General features: G+C 45.8%; 1 protein-coding gene and 1 long non-coding RNA gene across 2 annotated transcripts in view; one reads left to right on the forward strand and one right to left on the reverse strand.

Annotated features, from left to right (window-relative positions):
- MAML1 (mastermind like transcriptional coactivator 1) overlaps positions 1 to 18,451 on the forward strand; it is a 55,332-nt gene extending 36,881 nt beyond the window's left edge. Inside the window, exons 2-5 of the mRNA XM_082453444.1 lie at positions 7,483 to 8,895; positions 11,166 to 11,405; positions 12,902 to 12,998; positions 14,944 to 18,451. Coding sequence (XP_082309570.1) covers positions 7,483 to 8,895; positions 11,166 to 11,405; positions 12,902 to 12,998; positions 14,944 to 15,923 — 2,730 coding nt within the window. The 3' untranslated portion in view covers positions 15,924 to 18,451. The remainder of the gene's footprint in view (positions 1 to 7,482; positions 8,896 to 11,165; positions 11,406 to 12,901; positions 12,999 to 14,943) is intronic.
- The window catches only part of LOC309656771, a 115,051-nt gene that overhangs the window by 3,339 nt on the left and 84,313 nt on the right, over positions 1 to 27,399 (reverse strand). The gene's annotated exons all lie outside the window — the stretch shown is intronic.

Raw genomic sequence — 27,399 nt, forward strand, 5'->3', positions numbered from 1 at the left:
AGTAGTATTCCATTGTATAAACGTACCACATCTTCATTATCCATTCATCTGTTGATGGACATTTAGATTGTGAATAGTGCTGCTGTTAACATAGGGGTGCATGTATCTTTTTTTATTTTATTTTGTTTTATTTTTTAGAAATTTATTTTTTATTTATTTTTGGCTGCGTTGCGTCTTCATTGATGTGTGCAGGCTTTCTTTAGTTGCAGCAAGTGGGGGCTACTGTTTGTTGTTGCGGTACGTGGGCTTCTCATTGCGGTAGCTTCTCTCGTTGCAGAGCATGGGCTCTAGGCCACATGGGCTTCAGTAGTTGTGGCTTGCGGGCTCTAGAGCGCCGGCTCAGTAGTTGTGGCTCACGGGCTTAGTTGCTCTGCGGCATGTGGGATCTTCCTGGATCAGGGCTCGAACCCATGTCCCCTGCATTGGCAGGTGGATTCTTAACCACTGCACCACCAGGGAAGTCCCTGTCTTTTTGAATTATAGTATTGTCTGGATATATGCCCAGGAGTGGGATTGCTGGAACATATGACAACTCTATTTTTAGTTTTTTTGAGGAACCTCTATATTGTCAACCTATACTTTTTTTTTTTTCCTTCTTCTTTTGGCCGCGCCACACAGCATGCGGATCTTAGTTCCCTGACCAGGGATTGAACCTGTGCCCCCTGCAGTGGAAGTGCGGAGTCCCAACCACTGGACCGCCAGGGAAGTCCCTGTCAACCTGTACTTTCATCTACATGTCAGTGCATAAGGAACATTGATGAGAGAGCCACCCCTGTCTTGAACAGCCACATCTGTTTGTTAACTCAGAGTGGGAGAACTCTCATTTGGGGGAGTTTTACCACAAAGCACACTGGAATTTCATTGGTGGGTGGTGGAAGAGGGTGGAAGTAGAGACTAGGTGAGGGACTGTCCTCACTAAGTGAGGACTAGTGGGTGGGTGGGGACAGGATACTGATTTGGTGTCCATAAGGTGTGGCAACTCCAGCTGGACTCACCGTTGATATCCTGGGGCCCCTCTCCCAGAGTAGAAGATGATGGGTGGCACAGGCTAGGGTAGGAGTCAGGACTGACTGGGTGAGCATGCAAGGCCTCCAGTTTACCATCAAGCATGAAGTATTCTTCAACAAAACCCCATTGTGGAGGAAATGAGCACCAGATCACATTATCCCAGAACTGAATCCTCCTGAAACCCTGTGCGTCGGGAGACCATTAGGTAGTTACAACAGAAACCTCTGAGCTGAGTACCCAGAAGTACCAGATACACTGAGGGCAAGCACAAGGGCAGCCAGTCTTGTATGCTTTATAGCTCTTACTGTGTTTGTTCTTAAATAATTTATAATCAGTTCAGACCATTTTCCCATCTCTGTTTTAAATTCCTAGAGATCAGGCTCCATGGTTTACTCATCTTTGTCTTCCTCTACAGTGCCCTGCACATATCAGGCACTCCTGCAAATGCTCAAGACTCAGAAATTTGCCAGAGCCACCATATTCCACACTTCCCAAACCCACCTACATCATTCCAGTTAAATTTTGTGCACAGTTGAGAAAATGACCTGGCGTTTCCTTTGGCTAAAAGCAGTTGGTATTGCAAAATTAAGTTGTTACTTTGGAACTTGTCTGTAGCTGTTTACATGTGGATATTGAAAGAGGACGTGGTACCTTTTATAACTTATGGCAAAGAAGGATTCTGTTTCTAATCTGGGGCAATCAGCTGACTCATCAGGTGCGTTGACCTCTTAGGTGTCCATCTTCCCCCTTAGGAAAATAGAAAACTGAGCTCCCAGGTTTACAGAGAGCCCAAACCTGACACTGAGGAACAAATGATTTTCCAAAAAAAAGAAATAATAGAAAGAATAACCCCCCCAAAAATTAGCAACTCATTTTTATTTCCTTCTGACCGATTAAATGGGTATGAATTTACCTTCCCAGAAGGAAACTTTTAAAACAAAGGATCTTATAAAGGGTCCATTTTAGGATTATGGTTCCTTTCCCCTTCTCACCCCTAGGTGGCAGCAGGAAGCAGAAAAACCTATATGAAAGTAAAGCACACATGTCCTTGTGTTGTAGGGGCTGTGTTCTTAGTTTTGTTTTGTTTTAATATTTATTTATTTATTTATTTGGCTGTGCCAGGTCTTAGTTGCAGCACACAGGATCTTTGTTGCGGCAAGCGGGATCTTTAGTTGTGGCACGTGAACTCTTAGTTGTGGCATGTGGGATCTAGTTCCCTGACCAGGGATCCAACCTGGGCCCCCTGCATTGGGAGCATGGTGTCTTAGCCATTGGACCACCGGGGAAGTCCCAGTATTTTTTTTTTTAATTGAAGTATAGTTGATTTACAATGTTGTGTTAATTACTGCTGTACAGCAAAGTGATTCAGTTATACGTATATATATATATACATTCTTTTTTTTATGTTCTTTTCCATTATGGTTTATCATAAGATAGTAAATATAGTTCTCTGCGCTATACAGTAGGACCTTGCTTATCCGTTCTGTATATAAAAACTTACATCTACTAACCCCAACCTCCCACTCCAACCCCTCCCCGCTGGCAACCACCAGTCTGTTCTCTATGTCCGTGATTCTGTTTATTTCATAGATAAGTTCATTTGTGTCGTATTTTAGAGTCCACATATAAGTGATATATCATGGTATTTGTCTTTCTTTTTCTGGCTTACATTACTTAGTATGATAATCTCTAGTTGCATCCATGTTGCTGCTAATGGCATTATTTCCTTCTTTTCTATGGCTGAGTAGTATTCCATTGTATATATGTACCACATCTTCTTTATCCATTCATCTGTCGATGGACATTTAGGTTGTTTTCAGGTCTTGGCTGTTGTGAATAGTGCTGCTGTGAACATAGCAGTGCACGTATCTTTCTGAATTATAGTTTTGTCTGGATATATACCCAGGAGTGGGATTGCTGGATCATATGGTAATTCTGTTTTTAGTTTCTTGAGGAACCTCCATACTGTTTTCCACAGTGGCTGCACTAACTGACATCCCCACCAACAGTATGGGAGGGTTCCCTTTTCTCCACACCCTCTCCAACATTTATTTTATCTTATTTTTTAAAGGGTTTTTTTTTAATATAAATTTATTTATTTTATTTTTGGCTGCGTTGGGTCTAAGTTGCTGCACACGGGCTTTCTCTAGTTGCAGCGAGTGGAGGCTGCTGTTCATTGCGGTGCGTGAGCCTCTCATTGCGGTGGCCTCTCTTTGTTTCGGAGCATGGGCTCTAGGCACAGGGACTTAAGTAGTTGTGGCGTGTGGGCTCAGTACTTGTGGCTCGCGGGCTCTGGGGTGCAGGCTCAGTAGTTGTGCACAGTCTTAGTTGCTCCACAGCATGTGGGATCTTCCCGGACCAGAGCTCGAACCCGTGTCCCCTGCATTGGCAGGTGGATTCCCAGCCATTGCACCACCAGGGAAGCCCTCCAGCATTCATTGTTTGTAGATTTTTTGATGATGGCCATTCTGACCGGTGTAAGGTGATAGATACCTCATTGTAGTTTTGATTTGCATTTGTCTGATAATTAGCCATGTTGAGCATCTTTTCATATGCCTATTGGCCATCTGTATGTCTTCTTTGGAGAAATGTCTATTTAGGTCTTCTGCCCATTTTTTCATTGGGTTGTTTGATTTTTTGTTGTCGAGTTGTATGAGCTGTCTGTATATTTTGGAAATTAAGCCCTTGTCAGTCTCATCGTTTGCAAATATTTTCTCGCATTCCATAGGTTGTCTTTTCATTTTGTCGATGGTTTCCTTTGCTGTGCAAGAGCTTGTAAGTTTCATTAGGTCCTATTTGGTTTTTTTGTTTGGTTTGGTTTATATTTCTATTACCTTGGGAGACTGACCTAAGAAAACATTGGTACAGTTCATGTCAGAGAATGTTTTGCCTATGATCTCTTCTAGGATTTTTATGGTGTCATGTCTTACATTTAAGTCTTTAAGCCATTTTGAGTTTATTTTTGTGTATGGTGAGAGGGTGTGTTCTAACTTCATTGATTTACATGCAGCTGTCCAACTTTCCCAACACCAGTTGCTGAAGAGGCTGTCTTTTTCCCATTGTATATTCTTACCTCCTTTGTTGAAGATTAATTGATTGTAGGTGTGTAGGTTTATTTCTGGACCCTCTGTTCCATTGATCCATATGTCTGTTTTTGTGCCAATACCACACTGTTTTGATTACTATAGCTAGCTTTGTAGTATTGTCTGAAGTCTGGAAGGGTTATGCCTCCAGCTTTGTTCTTTTTCCTCAGGGTTGCTTTCACAATTCTGGGTCTTTTATGGTTCCATATGAATTTTAAGATTATTTGTTCTAGGGACTTCGCTGGTGGTCCAGTGGTAAAGCATCTGCCTTACAATGCAGGGGACACGGGTTTGATCCCTGGTCAGGGAACTGAGATGCCACATGCTGCGGGGCAACTAAGCCCATGTGCCACAACTACTGAGCTCACACGCCTCAACTAGAGAGCCTGCATGCTGCAAACTACAGAGCCCACACGCCCTGGAACCCACGTGCCACAGCTAGAGAAGAGAAAACCCACATGCCACAACTAGATAGAAGCTCACTTGCTGCAACGAAGAGTCCATGTGCTGCCATGAAGATCCCACGTGCCGCAACCAAGACCCAACACAAGCCAAAAATAAATTAAATAAATAAATAAATAAATAAATCTTTTAAAACATGTTTTAAAAAAAGATTATTCTAGTTCTGTGGAAAATGTCATGGGTAATTTGATAGGGATTGCATTAAATCTGTCGATTGCTTTGGGTAGTATGGCCATTTTAACGTATTAATAAGTATTCCAATCCAAGAGCATGGGATATCTTTCCATTTCTTTGAATCATCTTCAGTTTCCTTTATTAATGTTTGATAGTTCTCAGTGTCTAAGTCTTTCACCTCCTTGGTCAGGTTTATTCCTAAGTGTTTTATTTTGGGGGGTGCGATTTTAAAAGGTATTCTTTTTTTTTTTTTTTTACATTCCTTTTCTGATATTTTGTTGTTGGTGTATAGAAATGCAACTGATTTCTGTATGTTAATCTTGTATCCTGCTACCTTGCTGAATTCGTTTATCAGTTCTAGTAGTTTTTGTGTGGAGTATTTAGGGTTTTCTGTGTATGGTATCATATCATCTGCATATAATGACAATTTTACCTTTTCTCTTGCAATTTGAATACTTTTATTTCTTTTCTTGTCTGATTTCTGTGGCTAGGACTTCCAGTACTGTGTTGAATAGAAGAGGTGAGAGTGAGCATCCTTGTCTTGTTCCAGAATTTAGCAGGAAGGCTTTCAGCTTTTCACCACAGAATATTATATTGGCTGTGGGTTTGTCATAAATTTATTATCTTGAGATATGTTCCCTCTATACGTAGGGGCTGTGTTCTTGAGTCCTAGGATCATGTTTTGCTTATACCTCTGCTCTACAGTTCCATTTATTGAGCATTCCTAACCTTTTCTGAGCTAACTTAAGTACCCAGATATGCATTTAAAGAAATACTTAGCCAGGATTTATAGAACACTGTGCAGTCAGCTTTAACAGTTAAGAAATAGGGGCTTCCCTGGTGGCGCAGTGGTTAAGAATCTGCCTGCCAATGCAGGGGACACGGGTTCAAGCCCTGGTCTGGGAAGATCCCACATGCTGCGGAGCGACTAAGCCCGTGAGCCACAACTACTGGAGCCTGTGCTCCGCAACGGGAGAGGCCGCGACGGTGAGAGGCCCACGCACCGCGATGAAGAGTGGCCCCCGCTCGCTGCAACTGGAGAAAGCCCTCTCGCAGAAACGAAGAGCCAACACAGCCAAAAATAAAAAATATATATATAAATTAAAAAAAAAAAGAAATAAGAAAATCTTGAAGGAGAGGGAATGGAACATTAAAATTGGAACTCAGAGACTGATAAATTGCCCTCCTTGTTTTCTTGCTCATTGCACATTTGTGTCTACAGGTAGTTTGCTGCTGAGAGCTGGTGCCCTTGGCCCCCTCCTTCCCTCCATCCCCCACCCAGGGGGTCAGGTACTTCTGTGCTCAGCCTCCTGGGGTGGATGTGGTGGGTCACTGTGGCCCTTCTCTGCAGCAGAAGAAAGCAGCACAGAGTGTCCTGTGCTACTCTGACTCCTCTGAAATCTGCTTGAAGATAATAATGAAAGCTGTTAATTGGAATGTTGTAAATAGCACAGTATAAATGCTTAGGGCCAGTGGTTGGGGAGGAGGTTGGAATTGAGAGTGGGGGATAAAGGACAAAAATGTAACAGAAGTAAACATAGGAAAGGAGCAGACATGTATAGAGGCTGAGTGCAGGTGCCTCTTTAGTGGAAGAGTTGTGTCCTGGTAGCTGAAAACGAGGCTGGGAAATAGTGGGAAGATACCACCTCTTCTCTTCCCTGTCATATTCTCTCCATGAAACTCCTGCCCTTGAACTCTCAGGGTGCTTATTGCTCTATGGCTTGCATATGGTGTTTGTCTTATTCTGTAGCCATGTCCATGTATGTCCCATGTCCTAGAAGATTGGAAGCCCATGAAGAGCAGGGACCACCTCATTTGTCTTGATATCCCCACAGCACTTGTCCCTGACACACGGTAGACTCTTAATAAGGTTAGTTGAACAAATCCAATTGAGGAGAACATGGGGAAGTAAGTAACTGCCAGACAGACCTGACTGTGTTCAAATTAATGGTCTTGTTAAGAAGTGGTAGGGTTTGGGAGCGCTGGTGACTGGGTGCAGGGGATTAGAAGATGCTCACGGTTGGTGGGGAGCAGAGTGGGACAAAAGCCAAAAGGCAGAGGCCTGTAAGGCATATGAGGAAGCAGCCTAGCCTGGAGAGAAGGGGTGGAGCTGGGCAAGGGCACCTAGAAAGATGAGGAAGGGCATGAAAATGCCTGTGCACCAAGATGGAGGCCTGGAGCTTGTGATCAGCCCCCAACAAGGCCTGAAAAAGAGCCTGTACTAGCCAAGTCGCCTTTAGCTAAAAGCAACAGAAATCCAGGTTAAACCAGCTTAAACACAAGGGGGAATTTATTGGTTCCCATAAGTGAAAAGTCCAGGGGGATGGCTGGTCTCGTGTATAACCTAGATCCGGGATGCAAACGATGTCCTCAAGAATATATATGTATCCTTTGGCTCTTTCTCATTAGCTCCATTCTCAGTCACACCCTCAGATTAGATGACTGTGGGCTGCATCAGGCTTGTGTCCTACAAAAAGCTGCAAGAGTCCAGGGACTGACGCATTGACTGCAGCCGGATTACTTTCCCACAGCTGAGCTAGTCTTCACTCAGGCAAGGCCACAGGAGAGGAAGAGGCAGAGACAACCCTGGAGGGGGAATGGGGGGGTGTTCCCAGAAGTGAGGGTTGTAAACTGGGCAAGCTAAATCAGCAGGAGAGCACTGCAGGGATACAGGCCCCTGGTTTAAGTCACCATTAGAAGCAGACGGGCCTCATACGTGGTGTATATATAAGTCACTCTTTTTCTTGTTTTTCAGCATCTCCATGATACAGTGAAGAGGAATCTCGATAGTGCCACATCCCCTCAGAATGGTGATCAACAGAATGGCTATGGAGACTTCTTTCCTGGGCATAAGAAGACCCGCCGGGAGGCCCCTCTGGGAGTTGCCGTCTCTTCCAATGGCCTGCCTCCAGCCTCCCCCCTTGGTCAGCCTGACAAGCCTGGCACAGAGGCCCTACAGGCCAGCGGGAAGCACTCACTGGGGCTGGACTCCATCAACAAGAAGTGTCTGGCAGACTCGAGCCTCCACTTGAATGGAGGCAGCAACCCCAGTGAGTCATTTCCCCTGAGCCTGAATAAAGAACTGAAGCAGGAGCCCGTGGATGACCTGCCTTGCATGATCGCAGGGGCCGGAGGCTCCATATCTCAAAGCAACCTCATGCCTGACCTCAACCTTAATGAGCAGGAGTGGAAGGAGCTCATCGAGGAGCTGAACAGGTCAGTGCCTGATGAAGACATGAAGGATCTATTTAATGAGGACTTTGAAGAGAAGAAGGATCCAGAGTCTTCTGGTTCTGCCACACAGACCCCCTTGGCACAGGACATTAATATTAAAACAGAATTCTCTCCAGCAGCCTTTGAACAAGAACAGTTAGGCTCTCCTCAAGTGAGGGCTGGGTCTGCAGGACAGACCTTTATGGGGCCTTCATCTGGCCCTGTGAGCACAGATTCACCCAGCCTAGGGGGCTCTCAGCCCCTGTTCCACACCTCTGGTCAGCCTGGGGTGGACAATCCCAGTCCCAACCTGATGTCGGCATCAGCCCAGGCCCAGAATGCACAAAGAGCCCTCTCCAGTGTGGTGTTGCCTAGCCAGGGCCCAGGCGGGAGCTCAGAGCTGTCCTCTGCCCACCAACTCCAGCAGATCGCTGCCAAGCAGAAGCGTGAGCAGATGCTCCAGAACCCACAGCAGGCTGCCCCAGCACCAGCTCCAGGCCAGATATCCACGTGGCAGCAGACAGGCCCCTCCCACAGTCCCTTAAATGTCCCTTATTCCATGGAAAAACCTGCCAGCCCTCCCGGTTACAAGCAAGACTTCACTAGCTCCAAACTGCTCATGATGCCCAGTGTGAACAAGAGCTCCCCTCGGCCCGGAGGCCCCTACCTCCAGCCCAGCCATGTGAACCTGCTGAGTCACCAGCCACCAAGTAACTTGAATCAGAATCCCGTGGCTAACCAAGGATCAGTGCTGGACTACGGCAACACCAAACCCCTTTCTCACTACAAAGCAGACTGTGGGCAAGGCGGCCCTGGGGCTGGCCAGAGCAAGCCGACCCTGATGGCTTATCTTCCCCAGCAGCTGTCTCATCTGAACAACGAGCAGAACTCCTTATTTCTAATGAAACCAAAGCCAGGAAGTTTGCCCTTCCGATCACTGGTTCCACCTAGCCAGGTGAGCACAGGGCTTTACTCTGTTACTCTGCATCCACATCCATCCTAGTGTGGTTACCAGATCCCAGGTAGTTGGGGAACAAAGGGAGGGAGAGAGCTGGTACTTTTGTCCTTTGACTCCCTTGGGAGTGAAAATTGACCAAGCAAATGAGGATTGATTCTTAATAAACAAAAATAGGGTAAAATTCCCTAGTGTAACTTGGTTTTAACTGTATACCCGTTTGAGGAATCCCCTGCACTTGGTCTGGTGTCTCTTTCATGCCATACAACTTAAGTCATTTGTGGCAAGATCACATTTAATGTCCTTAGAGGCTCTGCTTTTTTTTTTTTTATACCACTTTTCAGACATGTGTGTTCAAAATACCATAAGTTTTAGTAAGCTTATAACATTTAGGTGAGTGCTGCTTCCTAACAGGTTATTTAGTCAAGACATTCAAGCCTGGCAGAATCACATGGCTTTGTAGGGTGGAGAATGGTCAAGTACCATTCTGTGATGATCATTATTTGCACTTCTACTCACATTCGAATATGTTCTAAAATGTCTTCCCACTGGAAGCCTTCTCATGGCTAGGGCTTGTATAGTAAACAAACACAGAGTGTTCCCGGACTTCCTCAAAGTTAGCACTTGCTTTTCTTACTCCACAGTGTGTCCTGGATTGTCTTCTATATCTATAGAAGACATATATATATAGATCCATTGATACTTTTTAACACTTGTGTGACAATAGTTGTGTCACATGCAGTTGGGTGTATTGCATTGCCTCCTTTCTTTCACTGCTGTAAGCCTGCAGTCTATTTGTAGCACGCTCTAAAATTTTAAAAATTAAAAAACTCAATGCTAGTAGTACTATGAGGAAATAGACATGTTCAGATAGTAGTGAGGGTGTGTAAATGGGCACAATGCTTTTGGAAAGTAATTTGACATTTCAGATCTTTCATAAGCCATAAAAATGTTCGTAAGCATTGACACATTATATACCCCTGCAAGAAATAATCCAAAAAAAAGAAGAAAGTTACATACAAGATATTCATTGCATGATTATTTCTAATAGCCAAAAACTGGAGGCAGTCTAAGCATCTGTCAGCAGAAGAATGCATGTGTAAACGTTTATAATTCTAATTATTTCAGCCATTAAACTGCTACACAGCCACTGAGAGCATCCTAAAGAAAGAGCTGCACAGTGATGTCTGCCATTTCAGTAGTACTTTGCACCTCACAAGACACTCTTGTAGTCCATAAGCTTCTGGTGATTGGGGTGAGGAGATTACTTCAGAATCTGTCTGCTCAAAGATTAGAATCTTGTAAAAAGATTAAATATACAAATGAGGGACTTCCCTGGTAGTCCAGTGGTTAAGACTCCACGCTCCCAATGCAGGGGGCCCAGGTTCGATCCCTGGTCAGGGAACTAGATCCCACATGCCGCAACTAAGACCCGGTGCAGCCAAATATGTACATAGATACATACATACATACATACATACATACATACATACATACATACAAATAAATAAGGACTGGGGAGAAGCTCAAAAAGTTGAATTTGTTTAAATGATAATTGCTTTTTGCCTTTTTCCTGTATGAGTTAAAATTTCTCCTTTTCTTTTAAAGGTAAGTAATGATGTTGGGGTAATATTGTGGTAACCTTTGACATGACTCTCACTTTAGGTCCAGGTATTAATAGAGAATATCCATTAAAGTTCTCATTGGTACTCAGTATTTTTTGAGCATGAGTATCTGACAAAAGTCAAGCAGTCTCTTCCCAGGAAAATGTTGTACACAGGTGGACAAACCATATAATTTCAGGAGGTTCAGGGACAGCCCTGCCACCAGGGGCCCAAGGTTTGCACACTCAGAATGTAGCATCTCCATTGACCAGAGCCCCTCAGAAGTTCCTCCTCTGGGGACCTGTCCACACCCATGCATTCCAGTAAGGGAGCATTTATAAGCTACAGTAGCCACTGGAACTATGTATACAAATATACGAGCTTAAATGTAAAATCACACCTTTGCCACTGGTGAATCATAGGAAACAAACCTAACATGCAGCTAGTGACTGTTCATTGCCATGCCTGGATACTCAGGTGTTAGTGCTATTGGTCTGCAGCCCCACCCTAGAGGGTGGTTTCACTGGAGTCACCTGCAGGGAAGAAGAGGCTTCAAGAGAGAGCCTTGAGCCAGGCTTTCACTGGATGCAGCTCATCTTCTCTGATCAGGGCTTACAGTCTTCAGTGTGTCGCACCTGACTTGAGACCCCCTTTCTGTGTTGACAGGACCAGAACCCGCCCAGCGTCCCTGTACCAACCCAGGCTGCCAGTGTGGGGACTCAGCCACCCGCCGTGTCCGTGGCCAGCACTCACAGTAGCACCTCCTTTCTCAGTAACCAGCAGCAGGCAGCTGTAATGAAGCAGCATCAGTTGCTTTTGGACCAACAGAAACAGAGGGAGCAGCAACAAAAGCATTTGCAACAACAGCAGTTTTTGCAAAGGCAACAGCACCTTCTGGCAGAACAGGTAAAGAGAAAGGTGGAAGAAAACCCCACCATCCCTTCCCATGTTTGGCTGCCTCCCAAGTCACTGCAGTGGCTACAAGCTCCAGTGTGTATGTATGTGGATTTGTGATTGTATGCCCGGTATTAGAGTACTCCTGGAAACAGGAGTGTGGTGTTTCTCAGACAGTGGTAGCCTGTGTCAGAGCAGCTTTATGTCACTCAGTGGGGATCAATGAAGGCCGAATCTGTGGCTAAAACTGTATGTGTTAGGAACATTTTTCCATGTCCCTTGTCAGCAGCTACCAAAGCACTGAGCTCCCTGGTCCACCAGTTTGCTATGGGAGCCACCTTTTTTGTAAAGGTAGAGATTGCTATAAGGGAGAACATAAAGCAGGGAAATGAAGACATCCCTGAGGTCCTGGGGTTCAAGAATCAGGACTGACAAGCCCCCTCCCAGTCCTGCAGTTCACCCACTTGGTCACCAAATGTAGTGTTCAGGTACCAAGGTTACAGGAGTTCTCAGGATTTTAAATTACATCCTTAAGACATAAGAGAACTAGCTACCCAGAGGATAAAGTTGATTGAGGATGACTTTAAAACCCACATTACTGCCTCATTTCTGCCATTTTTTAAATAACAGCTTTATTGGGATGTAATTCACATGACATACAGTCCACCCATTTAAAGTGTATAATTCAAATAGTTTTTAGTTTATTCACAGAGTTATACAAACCATCACCACAGCCACTTTTAGAATATTACCTAAAAGAAACCCTGTACCCATTAAAAGTTGTTCCCCCATCTTCCCAAGCTCAGGGAACCACTAATCTACTTTTTATCTCTATAGATTTACCTATTCTGGACATTTCATATAAATGCATTCAAGATTCAACCATATTGTAGCATGTATCTGTACTTCACTCCTTTCTGTGGCTGAATAATATTCCATTATATGAATATGCTGCATTTTATTTATCTGTTCATCAGTTTATAGACGTTTGGGTTATTTCCCCTTTTTGTGGACATAGGTTTTCAGTCCTCTTGAGTATACACCCAGGGATGGAATTGTTGGGTCATATGGTAACTCTTTAGTTTAACCTTTTGAGAAACTGCCAGACTGTTTTCCAAAGCAGCTGCACCATTTTGCGTTCCCACAGCAGTGTGTGAGGTGGCCAGTTTCTCCACGTCCTTGACACACTTACCTGTGTTTTTGATTCTAGCCATCCTAGTAGGTGTGAAGTGGTATCTGTCTCATTGTGGCTTTGATTTGCATTTCCCTGGTCTGCCATTCTTTTTTCTTTTAACTGATATATCACCTTTTTTTTTTTTTTTTAAATCATTGCCCCATCCTTCTGTCTCATACTGCAATTTATTAAGAGTCCCCCAAATGAGATTACGAGCGTTATCTCGATAGGAGTCCCTCTGAGTAACAAATTTGGACAGTTTACTTTTCTCTAATCGCTTTGTTTTTGTTTTATGTGGGTCTTGTTGTTTTCTGTTGTTATTGGCATTTTCTAGGAGAAGCAACAATTTCAGCGCCATCTGACCCGCCCGCCACCCCAGTACCAAGACCCAACACAGAGCACCTTCCCACAACAGGTTGGACAGTTCACAGGTGAGGAGTGTCTGAGGCAGTGGAGTGGGGCAGGGGAAGGCAGGCACTGGACAGAGCAGGTAGGCTGTTCCACTCATGCTGAGTTCCTGCTGTCTGCCCAGCTTTATGCTATAGATGCTAAATGGATGTATATGCTCCTGTAACTCCATTCTGCATAAGGAGCCTAGCGTTCTGGTTACCCTACAGGTCAGGAGAAGAAAGTCATAGAGGCAGACTACTTTGGCTAAGTGCTTTGGCTGGGTCCCTGGCTGTATAATCTTTTGAGGCAAAATCATCTGTAGTTGGAAGATATCTTATCAATAGGAAGTGGCTTCTGTAATTCTTAAGAATGTTCTTTGCTTCTACCATTATGTGTCTGTTCAAAAAATGACCCTCTCCTATTTTCCAGATAAGGAGAGACTTAATGCACTTGTATGGCCTTTTGCTTCTTTTCTTTCTTCCTGTCTGCTCATATTGGTGTCACGGATGGCAGTATCAGCAGCAGACAGTTGACGAGAAAGGGGCAGGAAGCATTCTGAGGTCTCAGCTGTCATGTCTCAGATATGTGAGGGAACCTGACCGCCATTGCTCAGGCTGTTGCTCCAGAAATATAGAGAGATTTCAGTTGACAGATGCAGTAAAATCTAGGCCATACCTGCCTTCCTAGCTCTTGGAATATCTTCGAAACCTGTGCTTCTCTTGGTCAGTGATTCTCGCTATAAAGTGTCCCAGAGAAGTTGACCACAGCTGTGCATTCCAGAGGAGACTTAAGTGGGGTTTTGTGCTTGTGCTAACAGGGACCAGGGGTTGAAGTCTGTGGGCATCTCAGAAGCCTGGGTCTTGGCCAGCTTTCCTGCCTTCATCCCATCTGATATTGTTGTGGGCTATCAGTGGGAGAGAAGTGGACTGTTTCAGCATTTCCCTTTTGTCTTCAGCTCAGTTTTTAGTTAGGTGCTGATGGAGAGAGGAAGAGGAGAAACAAAGTGTACTCAGTTATGGCCAACCCCTGAACAATCGCTCCCCTACCCACAAAAAAACATCTCAGTCAGGGCTGTCACCATGCATCCACTGCTTAAGACAGAGTCCCAAATAGCAAGTTCCCTGAGGACAGGACCCCTCTGTCCCATTCCGTGCTGTCTCCCCAGCACAGAACCCACCACAGAGCAGGTGCTCAGTAAATATCTTCTGATCTCAGTCCAGACTCCTTCCTGCCTTCACCACCCTGCAGTGCCACACTGTGTGGGCTCATCTAAGTGATCCTGACAGTCCCTGCCGAGCTAGGTCTAAACCAGAGTCACAGTCCAGCTCCCCTTTGGCTTTGCAACCCTGTCCCCTCCTGTGATGGCTGCAGCTCTTCTGAATCTGGCCGGGACCATCTCTTCCTTTTATCTCTAGACACTCTCCCCACATTCTAGCCATAGAGTTTGCCCCTTCCTCTGTGCCTGTCTTATAAATTATTTATTTATTTATTTTTGCTGTGTTGGGTCTTCGTCTCTGTGCGAGGGCCTCCTCTAGCTGCGGCGAGCTGGGGCCACTCCTCATCGCGGTGCGCAGGCCTCTCACCACCGAGGCCTCTCTTGTTGCGGAGCACAGGCTCCAGACGCGCAGGCTCAGCAATTGTGGCTCACGGACCCAGCTGCTCCGCGGCACATGGGATCCTCCCAGACCAGGACTCGAACCCGTGTCCCCTGCATTGGCAGGCGGACTCCCAACCACTGCACCACCAGGGAAGCCCCTGTGCCTGTCTTAATCTCCTTTTTGCTGCAGACCGGCCTCCATTCCACCCTGGGGGAAACCTTTGCCCCCAGGGCTCTCTTTGAGGTTCCACTGATCATGAGGTATCTGGTGTTCTGATTTTGCCTTTCAGGCCTGTGGGATAGCAGCTGCAGCTTGGGTCTTGGAGGTATCTCCATAGTGGTGGTGAAGAAATGCTAGCTTAGTTGACAGAATTTTCTCTGTCTTCTAGGGTCCTCTTCTGCCATGCCTGGCATGAACAACTTGGGTCCATCTAACTCCAGCTGTCCTCGAGTGTTCCCTCAGGCAGGGAATCTGATGCCAATGGGCCCTGGACACACTTCGGTTTCCTCTCTCCCTTCAAGCTCAGGCCAGCAGGACCGGGGTGTGGCTCAGTTCACTGGCTCGCAAAGCATGCCACAGGGCAGCCTCTATGGCATGGCTTCTGGTATGACCCAGAGAGTTGCCCAGCCCCCGCCACAGGCCACCAATGGACATGCCCACATTCCACGACAGACCGGTGTGGGCCCGAACACCTCGGTTTCAGCTGCCTATGGGCAGAACTCTCTGGGGAACTCGGGTCTCTCCCAACAGCACAATAAGGGGACCCTGAACTCTGGTTTAACTAAGCCACAGGTCCCAAGGGTATCGGCAACCATGGGAGGCCAGAATTCCACATGGCAACATCAGGGAATGCCGAACCTGAGTGGCCAAACCCCAGGGAACAACTCCGTAAGCCCCTTCACTGCAGCTTCCAGTTTCCACATGCAGCAGGCCCACCTGAAGATGTCCAGCCCGCAGTTCTCCCAGGCGATGCCCAGCAGGCCCATGGCCCCCATGAGCTCAGCAGCTGCAGCGGGGTCCATGCTGCCCCCTGTGAGCACACAGCAGAGGACCAGTGCCCCTGCCCCAGCACCTCCCCAGGGAGCCCCACAGCAGGCCTTGCCGGGCCTGAGCCCAGCTGGGCCTGAGCTGGGGGCCTTCAGCCAGAGCCCCGCCCCAACAGTGAGCGGCCGGGCAGGGCTACACTGTGCCCAAGCCTACCCTGTGCGGACCGCAGGCCAAGAACTGCCCTTTGCCTACAGTGGGCAGCCGGGTAGCAGCGGGCTGGCCAGTATGGCCGGAGATGCCGACCTGATCGACTCCCTGCTGAAGAACAGGACTTCGGAGGAGTGGATGAATGATTTGGACGACCTTCTAGGACCTCAGTAACAGGAGGATTTGTGGTGTTTTCAGTGTTCATACAGCCTATATTTTTGTTCTCAAATTCAAGAAAGAGCAACTACTTTGGACCAAAAGCCCACAGCCCAGGGAGCTGGGCAGGTAGAGCTAGAGCCATGGGGCTGAGGCCTGGTCCTCCCAGGCTCTTTGGGACCCAGGGCTCCCAGCCAGCAGTTGTGGTATGTTGGGCTGGCCCCACCCCATCTGCTGGCATCGTTATCTGGTGTTGGCACAGCAGGACAGGGTTCTGCAGGTGGTTTTCTATCCAAATGACCAAAAAACCAACAGTGAAACCCCACGATGTCAGGCTTATAAAAATCTGTGCTATCATGTTGACTTAATCCAAGATTTCTCCACTTGCCCCAGTTTGGGGACAAATTTTTGTTGAAACTTTATAGCAGAACTATTTGCAATTTGTAGTATAGAAAAGATTTTAAATTTTTTTTAAGGTTTTAAAACAGATTAGGGTAGGTGGTGGTATAAATTGATAAGTGGCATTGGGAACTTAGGGTTTCCTTTTGATTAAGAGCCTTTTTTATTCCTGCTCTTTGTCAGCTTTCAGGGCAAAGGGAGGCTCACTGGAAAATCATTTCCGTAAGTGCAGGCTGTGACTGCATGTGTCAAAAAGGAACAGGATGCCATGAGACAGCAGAGTTAGTGACACAGATCTGGTCTTTCCAGCAGCTCCTCCTTCTCCCAGAATGCTGGTCTTCCAGGCTGGACGTGGGCTGAGGAATCCCTTCCTCCCATGTGTTGGTAGCAAGACCCCAGGCAGCCCCCAGGCCAAATGCTGAAATGAAATAATTGGGATTCCTGTGTCCTCTTTTGTTTCTCCTTTTGCAGTTTCTCCAAAAACTCATATTTAATATGTTAGGAAGGTGATCATTGTTGAGTTATGCACAGATGTCTTTCCTGCGCCCTGTTTTCATTTCCCATAACCTTTCTTTCTGCCTCCCCTTCTTTCTCTCTCCAGCCCAAATGGAAAAACTCCTTAAGCCACTGATTTACTAGATTGGAGAGGAAAAGGAAGAGTCATTAGAATTCCCTAGGGAAGCCTAGCATAGTAAGGAGCTGGGTATCCCTTCCCCAGAAAGCAAAGGTTTGTGGGAAGGAGAAAAATAGGTGTGCCCTGTTTGGCAAGGAGGACGCAGGCTGGGCCAGAGGAAGGAATTCCACTTTGTTTTACTACTTCTGCCACTCCCTTGTCAGATGACTTGCACTTTTTAAAGAGAATTGCTTTGTAACACTAATACATCCTTTCTAACGATTCAAGTGGATTTCTCTTTTAAGGTCTATGACTTTTTAGGTCTTGACTAAGCTAAGAGTCCACAACAACCTGTGGGCTGTTTGTGGGAAATGAAGACAGCACTTCGATGTAACGAAAGCAACATGGTAAGCACAAGGTGAGACCCTTTTAAATGGGGTGTCAGAGAGAAAATAGTACACTGAAAAGAGTGGCATATATGCAGAGTGGTCTCTGGCAAAACCGCAACCCCATTTTTATTTCCCTGGAGCCTCAAAATGGATAATTCAAGGAGTATCATATGTAAAGAATTGAGCCAAGGAAAATATTCACACAACCAGCTTGAGTGGCTTTGAGGGGACAAAGGGTTGTACACACATTGGTAATTATTTTGCACCAGCAGTGCCTTTCATGGGGGTACTTGGACCCTCAGATCTTCTTCTCTAATAGCCATTTGCCACCACGGGTGGTGTTTGGGCCATTTCCCCTTTAAACACCCTCCCTGCCTTCCCCAGTTACTGAATATAACTCAAAGAAGGGAATGAATCATAAAGCCAGTGAAGACTCCACCCTCTGAGTGAGTTCCCCGATCTGAAGGGGAAGAGGGTGACTTCAGCGGGTTTTCTACCAAAAATAGCAGGCCGAAGGCTGGTGGTGGGTCCTTATTCCTCTCCTGGTCTCCCTCTGGCTGCTGCTCACCTCTATCCCCGGGCGCTCGCGCCTCTGCCTCCCCCTTGTGGGGAGGGCTGCCGCTGCCTTAGTCCTGGGGCCACCTAGACGGACAGCAGGCTTCTCACTTGCTGCAGTGTCAGAGCAATAAAATGTGATTGGAGTCCCCCCAGGGAGCTGCCTGTGGCTTTATTTATGAATCTGGTTTTTGGGTAGTCAGGGAAGGAGACAACTCCACTTCAGTGCAAATCCCCATCTTCCAGGAGCCATGACTCAAAAGGGTGCTTGGACTTTTGTTATACACACTTGCTTTGTGTAAATAAATGTTTACAATTTTATATTAAAGATGGAATAAGCGTTAGAGCTTCTGACTGTATATTTTTTACTTTTATAGATTTTAAAACTATGATCCTTTATATATGTGTTTTGGGGGCTATAAGTTTTATGTCAAACAGTTGGTATTGTTAACTTTTTACTGTCATCAAAGTACATAAAAGTCCTATTAATTCCCTTATTCTTCTACTTCCCTTAACTCTGGTATACACCAAAAAGAAATCTTTACTTTCCTGTTTTATCATTATAAAATAATAAAAGTATTTTGCTAGTATGGAAACTGCCCATGTATTTCACTTCACATGGCTGTGCCACAAGGTAGGAGGTGGACCAGTACACAGCTGCTTTGTTTGGTAGTTGATTTCCTTTTGTGATTTAGCTGCTTTCTTAATGCACATTGGTGGTGGGGGTCATTGGTTTGTTTTTTGGTGATAGATAGGAAATTAGCACTGACATAGCCCAGGGCCACCGGTGTCTCCCCTCTCTAGACCTCATCCATGCCCTTATGTCTAATGTGAGGGAAGTTGGACTTCAGGGATACTTTAGATCCTTAGCAGTTCAGATGTTTTACTTAAACCCTTAGGTTTACCGTCAATGCAGTTCTCTAGGTCTTGTTTAGTTTTCTTTTTTATTGTAAGAAAGTGTGTGCTCTGGCATGTTCACCCACCCACTCCTGTCAGTGTCACACTGTGAAGGGGCATCAAATGATGACAGAAGCCACACTGGGAGCCTAGAAGGCAAGTCTTCTCAGTGACCTCTCACCTCAGCCATAGGCTGGAAGCAGGTCAGACCTAGAGAAGCTGGAGCTCTTAGAAGGGCAGGAAAGAGCAGCCTTCAGGGAGGAAGCCTGTCATGTGATGGAATTAAAAGGTTTAATTGCTCTAATGAAGCCTAACATAGCCATGTATATAAGGCACAGTAAAAGGAAGAACACAAGACTTATGAAGTCTTGGCTGAGAATGCACAGAATGTGTGTGTTGTTTCGGGGTGGGGTGGGGGGCTCGCTCTCATTAGTGGTGAAGGAAGTACAAAACAGAACCAAAGGGAGATGATTCTGCTTGTCAGATTACCTCAGTCATCCTCAGTGCTGACTGCAGTGTGATGAGGCAGGCTGCTGTACAACTTTTTTGTGGGAAGAAATTTTGAAAAAGGTAGCAAGCACCTTAAAATATTCGTGCCGTCTGTCCACCCCAGAAATTCCAATTCTGAGAAGCCATCCTTGAAAATAATTCTGAGTGCAGAAAAAGGTTATATAGCACAGTGGTGTTCCTAGTAGCACTATTTATAACTGCAGAAAACTAGGAGAACCTAAAGAGCTGTCAGAGGGGATTGGTTAAGTAAACTGCAGTACTTCCTCTTGATGAGATACAATATAGTTACTTTAAATATTTAGGAAGGTTTTGAACATTGCAACTTGGAATGCTGGTTTTTTGGGGCTTCTGTTGGGAGCCAACAGAAAAACCGGCTAATAAAACCCTGAACATTCCCTGCCCCCAGTCTGTAGTTTAGGTTACCAGCTAATTCCCAGAATCAGAGGAGGTGTTTAACAAGCCAGGCCTCAGGAGTGCCAAGGGTCAGGCAGTTCCAGTCTCTGCTGCCTGGCCATCTTCCCGAGTCTGTCGAGAGTTACAAGCCAGACTCGTGTGGTGACGGAGGCAGGCTTCTTGAGGCACAGCTCCCTCAGCTCATGTTTATAGAGCGCCCACTATGTCCAGGCATTGTATTAGGAGCAGGGAAAGTAGCAGCAGTATAGGAGAGCAGGGCCCTGCTCCGTGGACCTTCAGTCTCATGTGAAGGGGCTGTCGTAAACAGGTGACAGATGATTTCAAAATGGTGTCAGGAAGACACTAAAGCAGTGCATAACGTAGAGGCTGCCGTGGGGGAGGGGAGGCCTGAGAGACTTTAGATGTGGTGGGCAGAGTAGGCCCCTCTAAGGAGACACCTAACTGAAGCCGAGTACTGGAAGGGAGCTGGCCAGAGCTCTGGGGAAGAGCAGTTCACAGCCACATGGAACGGGAGAGGAAATTGCCCAGAGGAAGAGGGTGCTGTTAACAGGAGGAGAGGAAGGCTGAGAAGGTAAAATCAACAGATGCCCAACACATGTTCAATTAAAAGCACAAAGGACATATGTTGCATATAGTAGGAGAGCGGGCCCTTGCCTCTCTGCCAGGTGACCCCAGCACTGCAGCATCCGCAGTGCAGGCCTGCGCTACTCTGGGGCCTCTGCCAGCCCAGCCCAAGGAGATGCTGAAGGTAAGATGGGGTCCCACGTTCATCGCTGGGGTTGGACTGCTCCTGCCATCATTAGCAGCTTTATCAATTAGTCAACCTTAAGGCCAGTCAGCTGATGAGGGCATGGAAGTGGCAACGTGGAAGTGGTAAAGGTGTTGAAAGGTGCAAAATGGTGGTCGCCTGTGAACTTGGTCCAAGGCTAGTCAACTAAAAGTTCCAGGTACTCCGGGACCAGCACAAAGAATGGTAGGTGATGTCTTGGAAACAGGTCAGCTCTTCTGCACATGGGATCAATTTGCCTTACTGGACCTTTCCTTCTTGTTCTTCAAGCTGGTGATGCACTGGCCACTTTTCAGATAGGCTTTGCTTATGTGTCAAAGATAATTTGCCTTCTGAATGGTTGCAGTAAGCTGGGCTGCAGACCCTAGTCAGTACCTGCAGACCATTTCATGGAAGTTGGAAAAAATAGCTTCAGACCCTCACTCAAAGTGGAATCCAGCATGGCAAGGACAGAACACACGGCTCCACCTCGATATCAATGTCCTGGAATGCAAACTTTGAGAGAGGTAACCTGTGCAAGAAAAAGATAGGAAGGTATCTGAGAAAAAAGATATCTGCTGCAAAAACAGATACGGCAACGAATACAACAGCTGCCCGAGGGTGGGGTGAGGGGATTCAAGATTCCCTCTCCTGTCTAGTGGGGCTGGGTGGGAAGAGTCCTCTGCTGCAAGTGACACGGCGGGTCCTGGCCGGACAGGCACACCGTGCACTCCGGGGCTGTTAGGTGGTCGGTGCCAGGAGTCCAAGCAGAAGTCTCCATTTGTCTTTGTATCTGGAGAGCAGAATTTTCCAAGGTTATGGGGAAAAAAAGCTGGAGTTACATATTCTTAATAAGTTGTGAAGGATCTAGCTCCACTTGACGCAGCTGAGGTGAGTGCTTGCTGCCCTACCTTTGTATTTATCACTACTGACACCACCACCATCTCTCATCTTGAGTTTTAAGGCTCTAGATAGGTTGTATACTGTAAGTACCCACTTCTTTAACACAGGGCAAAGCCCAACCACATACAGTCATCTTCAAAGTCCAGAGCTGCAAATGTTGCTGTCCTTCCTACTATGTCATGTTACCCTTCGAGTTGGAGGCCCAAGAGAATCCTTGCACCCAAGTAGTAAAAAAAAAATCCAAATTTGCTTTATTAGTTATATCTCCCCCCATGCCATTTCTTCTTTTTGATACTTGCTTGTGCAGTAAAAGACGCTTAAACTCTGCTGCTGCCTCTCATTCTTTCTGTTGAACCTATCCAACCTCCTCTGTTGGCTCCTCTCTCCATCCATCCAACTTTTTAGCCCTGCCATAGTGTTATAGAAAGACTAGAACAAGAGAACAGGCTTGTCTGAGCCCAATCTTGCCACTACAGACAAGGTGTGAGCCCAGCCGCCTCTTCAGGACCGAGGGGCTCCTTCCACCAAATGCCAGGAATGTTGGCTGCTGCCAGCTCTCAGCTGAGTCTGGGAATTGCCTTCAGTGGAAAGGAGCTGCCTTGCCTGTGGCTATGCCCCCTACTCGGGGCAGCCCACATCTGGAGCCTGGCCAATATGGGGGTACAAAGGCCCAGCCCCTTTCCTCAGTTTGGGACATGAAAGGGCCGCCCAGATCCACGGTGCCAGTGGGACCATCTGAGGCCTCAGTTGCGACTGCATCTCGGTTCAACACCCCTCTGCCCAGTCCAGCTGCCCTTGCCTACTCACCAGAATCTGCTTCTGGGGAAGCCAACCTGAGCCAGTAGGAGTGGGGAGTGCTCTCAGAGCTGGCTGGAGCGGGCTTACTGCCAGCTGCCCGGCCATGAGAGCCCCATCACTGGTGACCATGGGGCAGGAAAAGCCACTAGCATGCTGAAGTCAACAGGCTTCCAGCATGGTGATACTAGGATAGGATACTGGGGAAGGGAATGCAATATCCTACGCCTCTGAGAAGTTTAAGGGAAGGAGTAATTATAAGAACTGTGGAACAAAAGCCAAAAAAAGTTGTTAGTGAGGATGTGGAGAAGGTGGGAATGCAAAATAGTGCAGCAGCTATGGAAAACAGTATGAGTGTTCCTCAAAAAATTAGAACTACCACGTGATGAGGCAATCCCAGTTCTGACCATTTATTTATCCAAAAGTACAGAAATCAGCAGATACTAGCACAACCATGTTCATTGCAGCACTATTCACAGTAGCCAAGATGTGGAAACAATCTAAATGTCCACCCATAGATGAATGGATAAAGAAGAGGGCAGTACATACGTACAATGGAATATCCTCGGCCTTTAGCAAAAGAAAATTCCTCCATATTGCAACAACAGGGATGAATTTTGAGGACATTTTGCTAAGTGAAATAAGCTAGCCACGGAAAGGCAAATACCGTATGATTCCATTTACATGAGGTATTGAAAATAGTCAAATTCACAGAATCAGAGTGGAATGTTGGCTGCCAGGGGCTGTGGGAAGGGAAATGGAGAGATGCTAATCAATGGGCGAAATGTTTCAGTGAAGCAAGACGAAGAAGCTCTAGAGATCTGCTCTATAACAACAGTCAAGAACACTGTATTATACACTTAAAAATTTAAGAAGGCAGATCTCATGTTAAGTCTTCTTAACAAAGGGGAAAGACAAAGGGAAAAGCTAAACAAATACTCAACTCTAGCTTGTAGGTTTCTGGAGGCATAAGTTAGCAATTCTGGAACTCTTGCCTGTGCAAGTAAGTAAATAACATTGTGGATAATGGGAGCCAGATTTTTCACTGTTAGAGAAAGATAGAGTTACAAATATGGAAAGGAGGAGGGATAGAATGAACCCTGTGGTTTTAGATTTAAAACTAAAACTTAGTGCAAACTCATGGTTTTTAATGTACATAGAGATATATGTAAATATATGTACCTGTCTATATATATGTGTGTATATACATATACACACTATATTTATATATATACATACATACACACAACCTGTATGTATGTGTGTATGTGTATACATACATCTCTTTCCCAGTTTTTTCTCCTGAGAAGGCATAGAAGCAATGAGACCAGAGTAGCAGTGAGCACACCTGGGCCCAGATCTTGGTTTCTAAATACCATTGTCCACTAAGAAGAACAGGTCTTCTTGTCCTTGGAGGAATGACTGATTCCAGAGCTGGAATAAGGAAAGTAATTAGATGCACTCTGAGAATCTTGTTGTGATAGAAAATAAGGAAATGCTCAAAGGAAGATGGGGACATGTCAAAAGGATACAGAAGCCAGTTCAAAGGTGTACCCACTTCCCAAATCTGGGACAATATGTACATCAAAATAAATAATGGCAATAAAGAATTGTAACCCATTAAGTAAAATAAGAATTTATTTTTAATTTAAGAATTTATGGGGCTTCCCTGGTGGTGCAGTGGTTGAGAATCTGCCTGCCAATGCAGGGGACACGGGTTCGAGCCCTGGTCTGGGAAGATTCCACATGCCACGGAGCAACTAGGCCCGTGAGCCACAACTACTGAGCCTGCACATCTGGAGCCTGTGCTCCGCAACAAGAGAGGCCGCGACAGTGAGAGGCCCACGCACCGCGATGAAGAGTGGCCCCAACTCGCTGCAACTAGAGAAAGCCCTCACACAGAAACGAAGACCCAACACACCCAAAAATAAATAAATAAATAAATAAATAAATGTATAAAGAATTTATGAATCCACAATGATTCAGATAAGTAATTAAGTGGAGAAGAAGGGAAAGCTCTTTCTTAGTAATAAAGGTAAAAAGAACAATGGAATTACAAAATCACCATTTGGCAATCATCTAATAATAAATAATAAGTGATTCAGGCAAGAATCACCAATACTTGTTAAAATTGGGGGGTGAAAGTTTGAGAAGAAACAGAATTTTTTACAGAATCTCAAATTGTGGCCCTACAAAGATACTTATTTCAATGTGGGGAAAAAGTTACTTTTGTCAAAGATAAACAAAGTCAGACATTAGGTAAGGGAGGTAACAGAGTGGGGACTCCAGCAGAGTCCAGGAACTGAAAGATTACAAAAAGTGGGTAAGAGGGTTGGTCAGTGTCAAAGTGATTAGGCCATCCTTGTCTACTAACTGGCACTACTGAGGTTAGATTTCTCTCCTCCCTCAGAGATCAGAAGACAGAGGCCCCAGCCCAACTCATGATGACTTTTCAAGGGGATGACTTTCAGCTCCTTGAGAAGGACACTCCTGGGTTGTAGGAGATACAAATACATCTTAAAAGGAAAGAAGAAGTTCTTAACAATTGTAGGGTTTTTAAATAAATGCTCTAAGAACAGGGAGGTCAAGAGCCTAGCTTCAGGTGTTGGCTGGAACAAATGGTAAATTCTTGTGTCAGCCTTGAGTTTTCCTGGCACTCAAGGGGGCTGGGTCATCCCAGGAATGTGTGCAGCCTTAGGCTGAGTTTGGGCAAAGCCTCTTAGTGTGAGGGGTTTGTCCAGGGAGGGTGGCCCGAGAGTTCTTGCAGTTCTCACTTTATAGAAGTGAGTATAGAAACCAGCAGACACCATGTTAACAGCACAGGTATATCACCAGGTATGGGACAGACTGACATCACGGACGGTGCTCTAAGGACACCACTTCTCTGACATTCCTGCCCAAAGAGCATCATCAATTATAATCTGTGGAAACTTTGGATAAACCCAAATAGGTAGATTTCTGCAAAATAACTGACCTATGATCATGAAAGACCAAGAAAGATCCATGAACTCATGAACTCTTCCAGACTAAAGGAGACTGAAGACTCTTGACAGCTGAACACAACATGTAATCCTGGAGTCCATAAAAACAGTACTGGGGACTTCCCTGGTGGTGCAGTGGTTAAGAATCCACCTACCAATGCAGGGGACATAGGTTCGAGCCCTGGTCCGGGAAGATCCCACATGCTGTGGAGCAACTAAGCCCGCGTGCCACAACTACTGAAGCCCGCGTGCCTGGAGCCCGTGCTCCGCAACAAGAGAAGCCACCACAATGAGAAGCCTGCACACCGCAACAAGGAGTTGCCCCTGCTCGCCGCAACTAGAGAAAGCCAGTGTGCAGCAAAAAAGGCCCAATGCAGCCAAAAAATGAAATATAAATAAATTAATTAAAAACAAACAGTATTGGGACAATTGGCAATATCTGGCTAAGGTCTATGGATTAGATAATGGTATTATCTTTTAAAAATTGAGACATAACTGACATATAACATTATATTAGTTTCAGGTGTAACAACATAATGATTCAATATTTGTGTATATTGATAGTATTATCTTCATATTAATTTCCTGATTTTGCTAATTGTACTGTAGCTATATAAGAGAATGTTCATACACACTGAAGTATTGATGAGCAAAGATCTATTTTGTCTACAAATTACCCTCAAATGGCTCAGAAAGATAATGTGTGTGTGTCTGTGTGTATGGAGAAAAAGAGAGAGACGAGACAGATCAATCAAATACAGTATTAAAACAATAGAAACTTGGGTTAAGGCTATATTGCAATTCTTTGTATTCTTTTTTCTTTTTTATGTATTTATATATTTATTTATTTATTTTTGGCTGTGTTGGGTATTCGTTGCTGCACGCCAGCTTTCTCTAGTTGTGGTGAGTGGGGGCTACTCTTCGTTGCAGTGTGCGGGCTTCTCACTGCGGTGGCTTCTCTTGTTGTGGAGCACGGGCTCTAGGCACGCAGGCTTCAGTAGTTGTGGTTCGCAGGCTCTAGAGCACAGGCTCAGTAGTTGTGGTGCACGGGCTTAGTTGCTCTGTGGCATGTGGGATCTTCCCAGACCAGGACTCAAACCCGTGTCCCCTGCATTGGCAGGCGGATTCTTAACCACTGCGCCACCAGGGAAGTCCCCTTTGTATTCTTCTTGCAAACTTTCTTTAAGTATGAAATTATGTTTTAAAAAAATTTGGGGGGAAAAATGCAAGCCCAATCTGACATCATAAGCAAATTAATTCCAAGTGGATTAAAGACATCAGTGTGAAAGTTATCAAGCTTTTACAATAAGGTAATGTAGAAGAATATCTTGATGACCTGAGGGTAGGAAAGAATTTCTTAAACAAGACGGGAAAAGAGTTAACCATAACGTAAAACATGGATTAATGTCTTATAGTAAAATTAAGAGCTCCCGTACCAAAAGCCACCATGTGGACCCTGCGGACACTAGCCTCCGGTCAGAGGGAGCCCCTCCCCAAGCTGGCTTTGGCCAGTGGCCAAGGGAGAAGTGCTGCGGCCACAGTGGTGGGTGACTCTTACTTGTGCCACAAACCCAGCCGTTCCATGGTGTGATGGGCCGCTGCTGTGAATGTTTGGTCCCACAGAACCAGCTCATGTGACAGGCTGCTCTGGCCACATAGTCACTTGGCACCCCAATGTCCCAAGGTCCTATGGTCAAGTTTAGCTTCATTTTTGGAACGGTGTTCAGTCACTGGGGAAGGCACAGCTTTGCTCCAGGGCCCTGAGGGTGTGCACTAGGACTCCTACTGGGCCTTGCCAGAAACACCTCACATCTCTGTCTACTTCTAGTACCAGGGGACCTGCTGGACCTTGTGGACCGAGCAGGAGTTTGCTTGCCCTGCAGCCTGGCCCTGCTGCAAAGCCCTTTACTTCCTCTGGGTCCTATTCACAGCTGACAGCCTTCTGTGTCACCTGATAAATGTGTTTTGGCAGAGTCCCCAAGTGCAGAATATGCTGCATCCAAAACCCAAGTCTTGTCTTCCTTTTATTGTGGTAGGAGGTGCAAAGTGCAATAGCCTGTATTAAATTCCGAGGGATGTCTGACATGCCGCTGCCTAGTGACCTCACCGAGGGGACAAGCCCCTGACGCTCCAGAGGGCCTGTGTCTTAACAAAGCCTCGATGTGCTCAACACTTCCTGCTCATCAGGCCAATTCACACCACGTCATCAATATGATGACTCAAGACTCAAGCTTCCAAGAGTCCCTTGTCAGTGGAGTCACACAGGATTCGC

Source organism: Balaenoptera physalus, assembly GCF_965194825.1.
Source record: "Balaenoptera physalus genome assembly, chromosome: 3".
Taxonomy (NCBI): domain Eukaryota; kingdom Metazoa; phylum Chordata; class Mammalia; order Artiodactyla; family Balaenopteridae; genus Balaenoptera; species Balaenoptera physalus.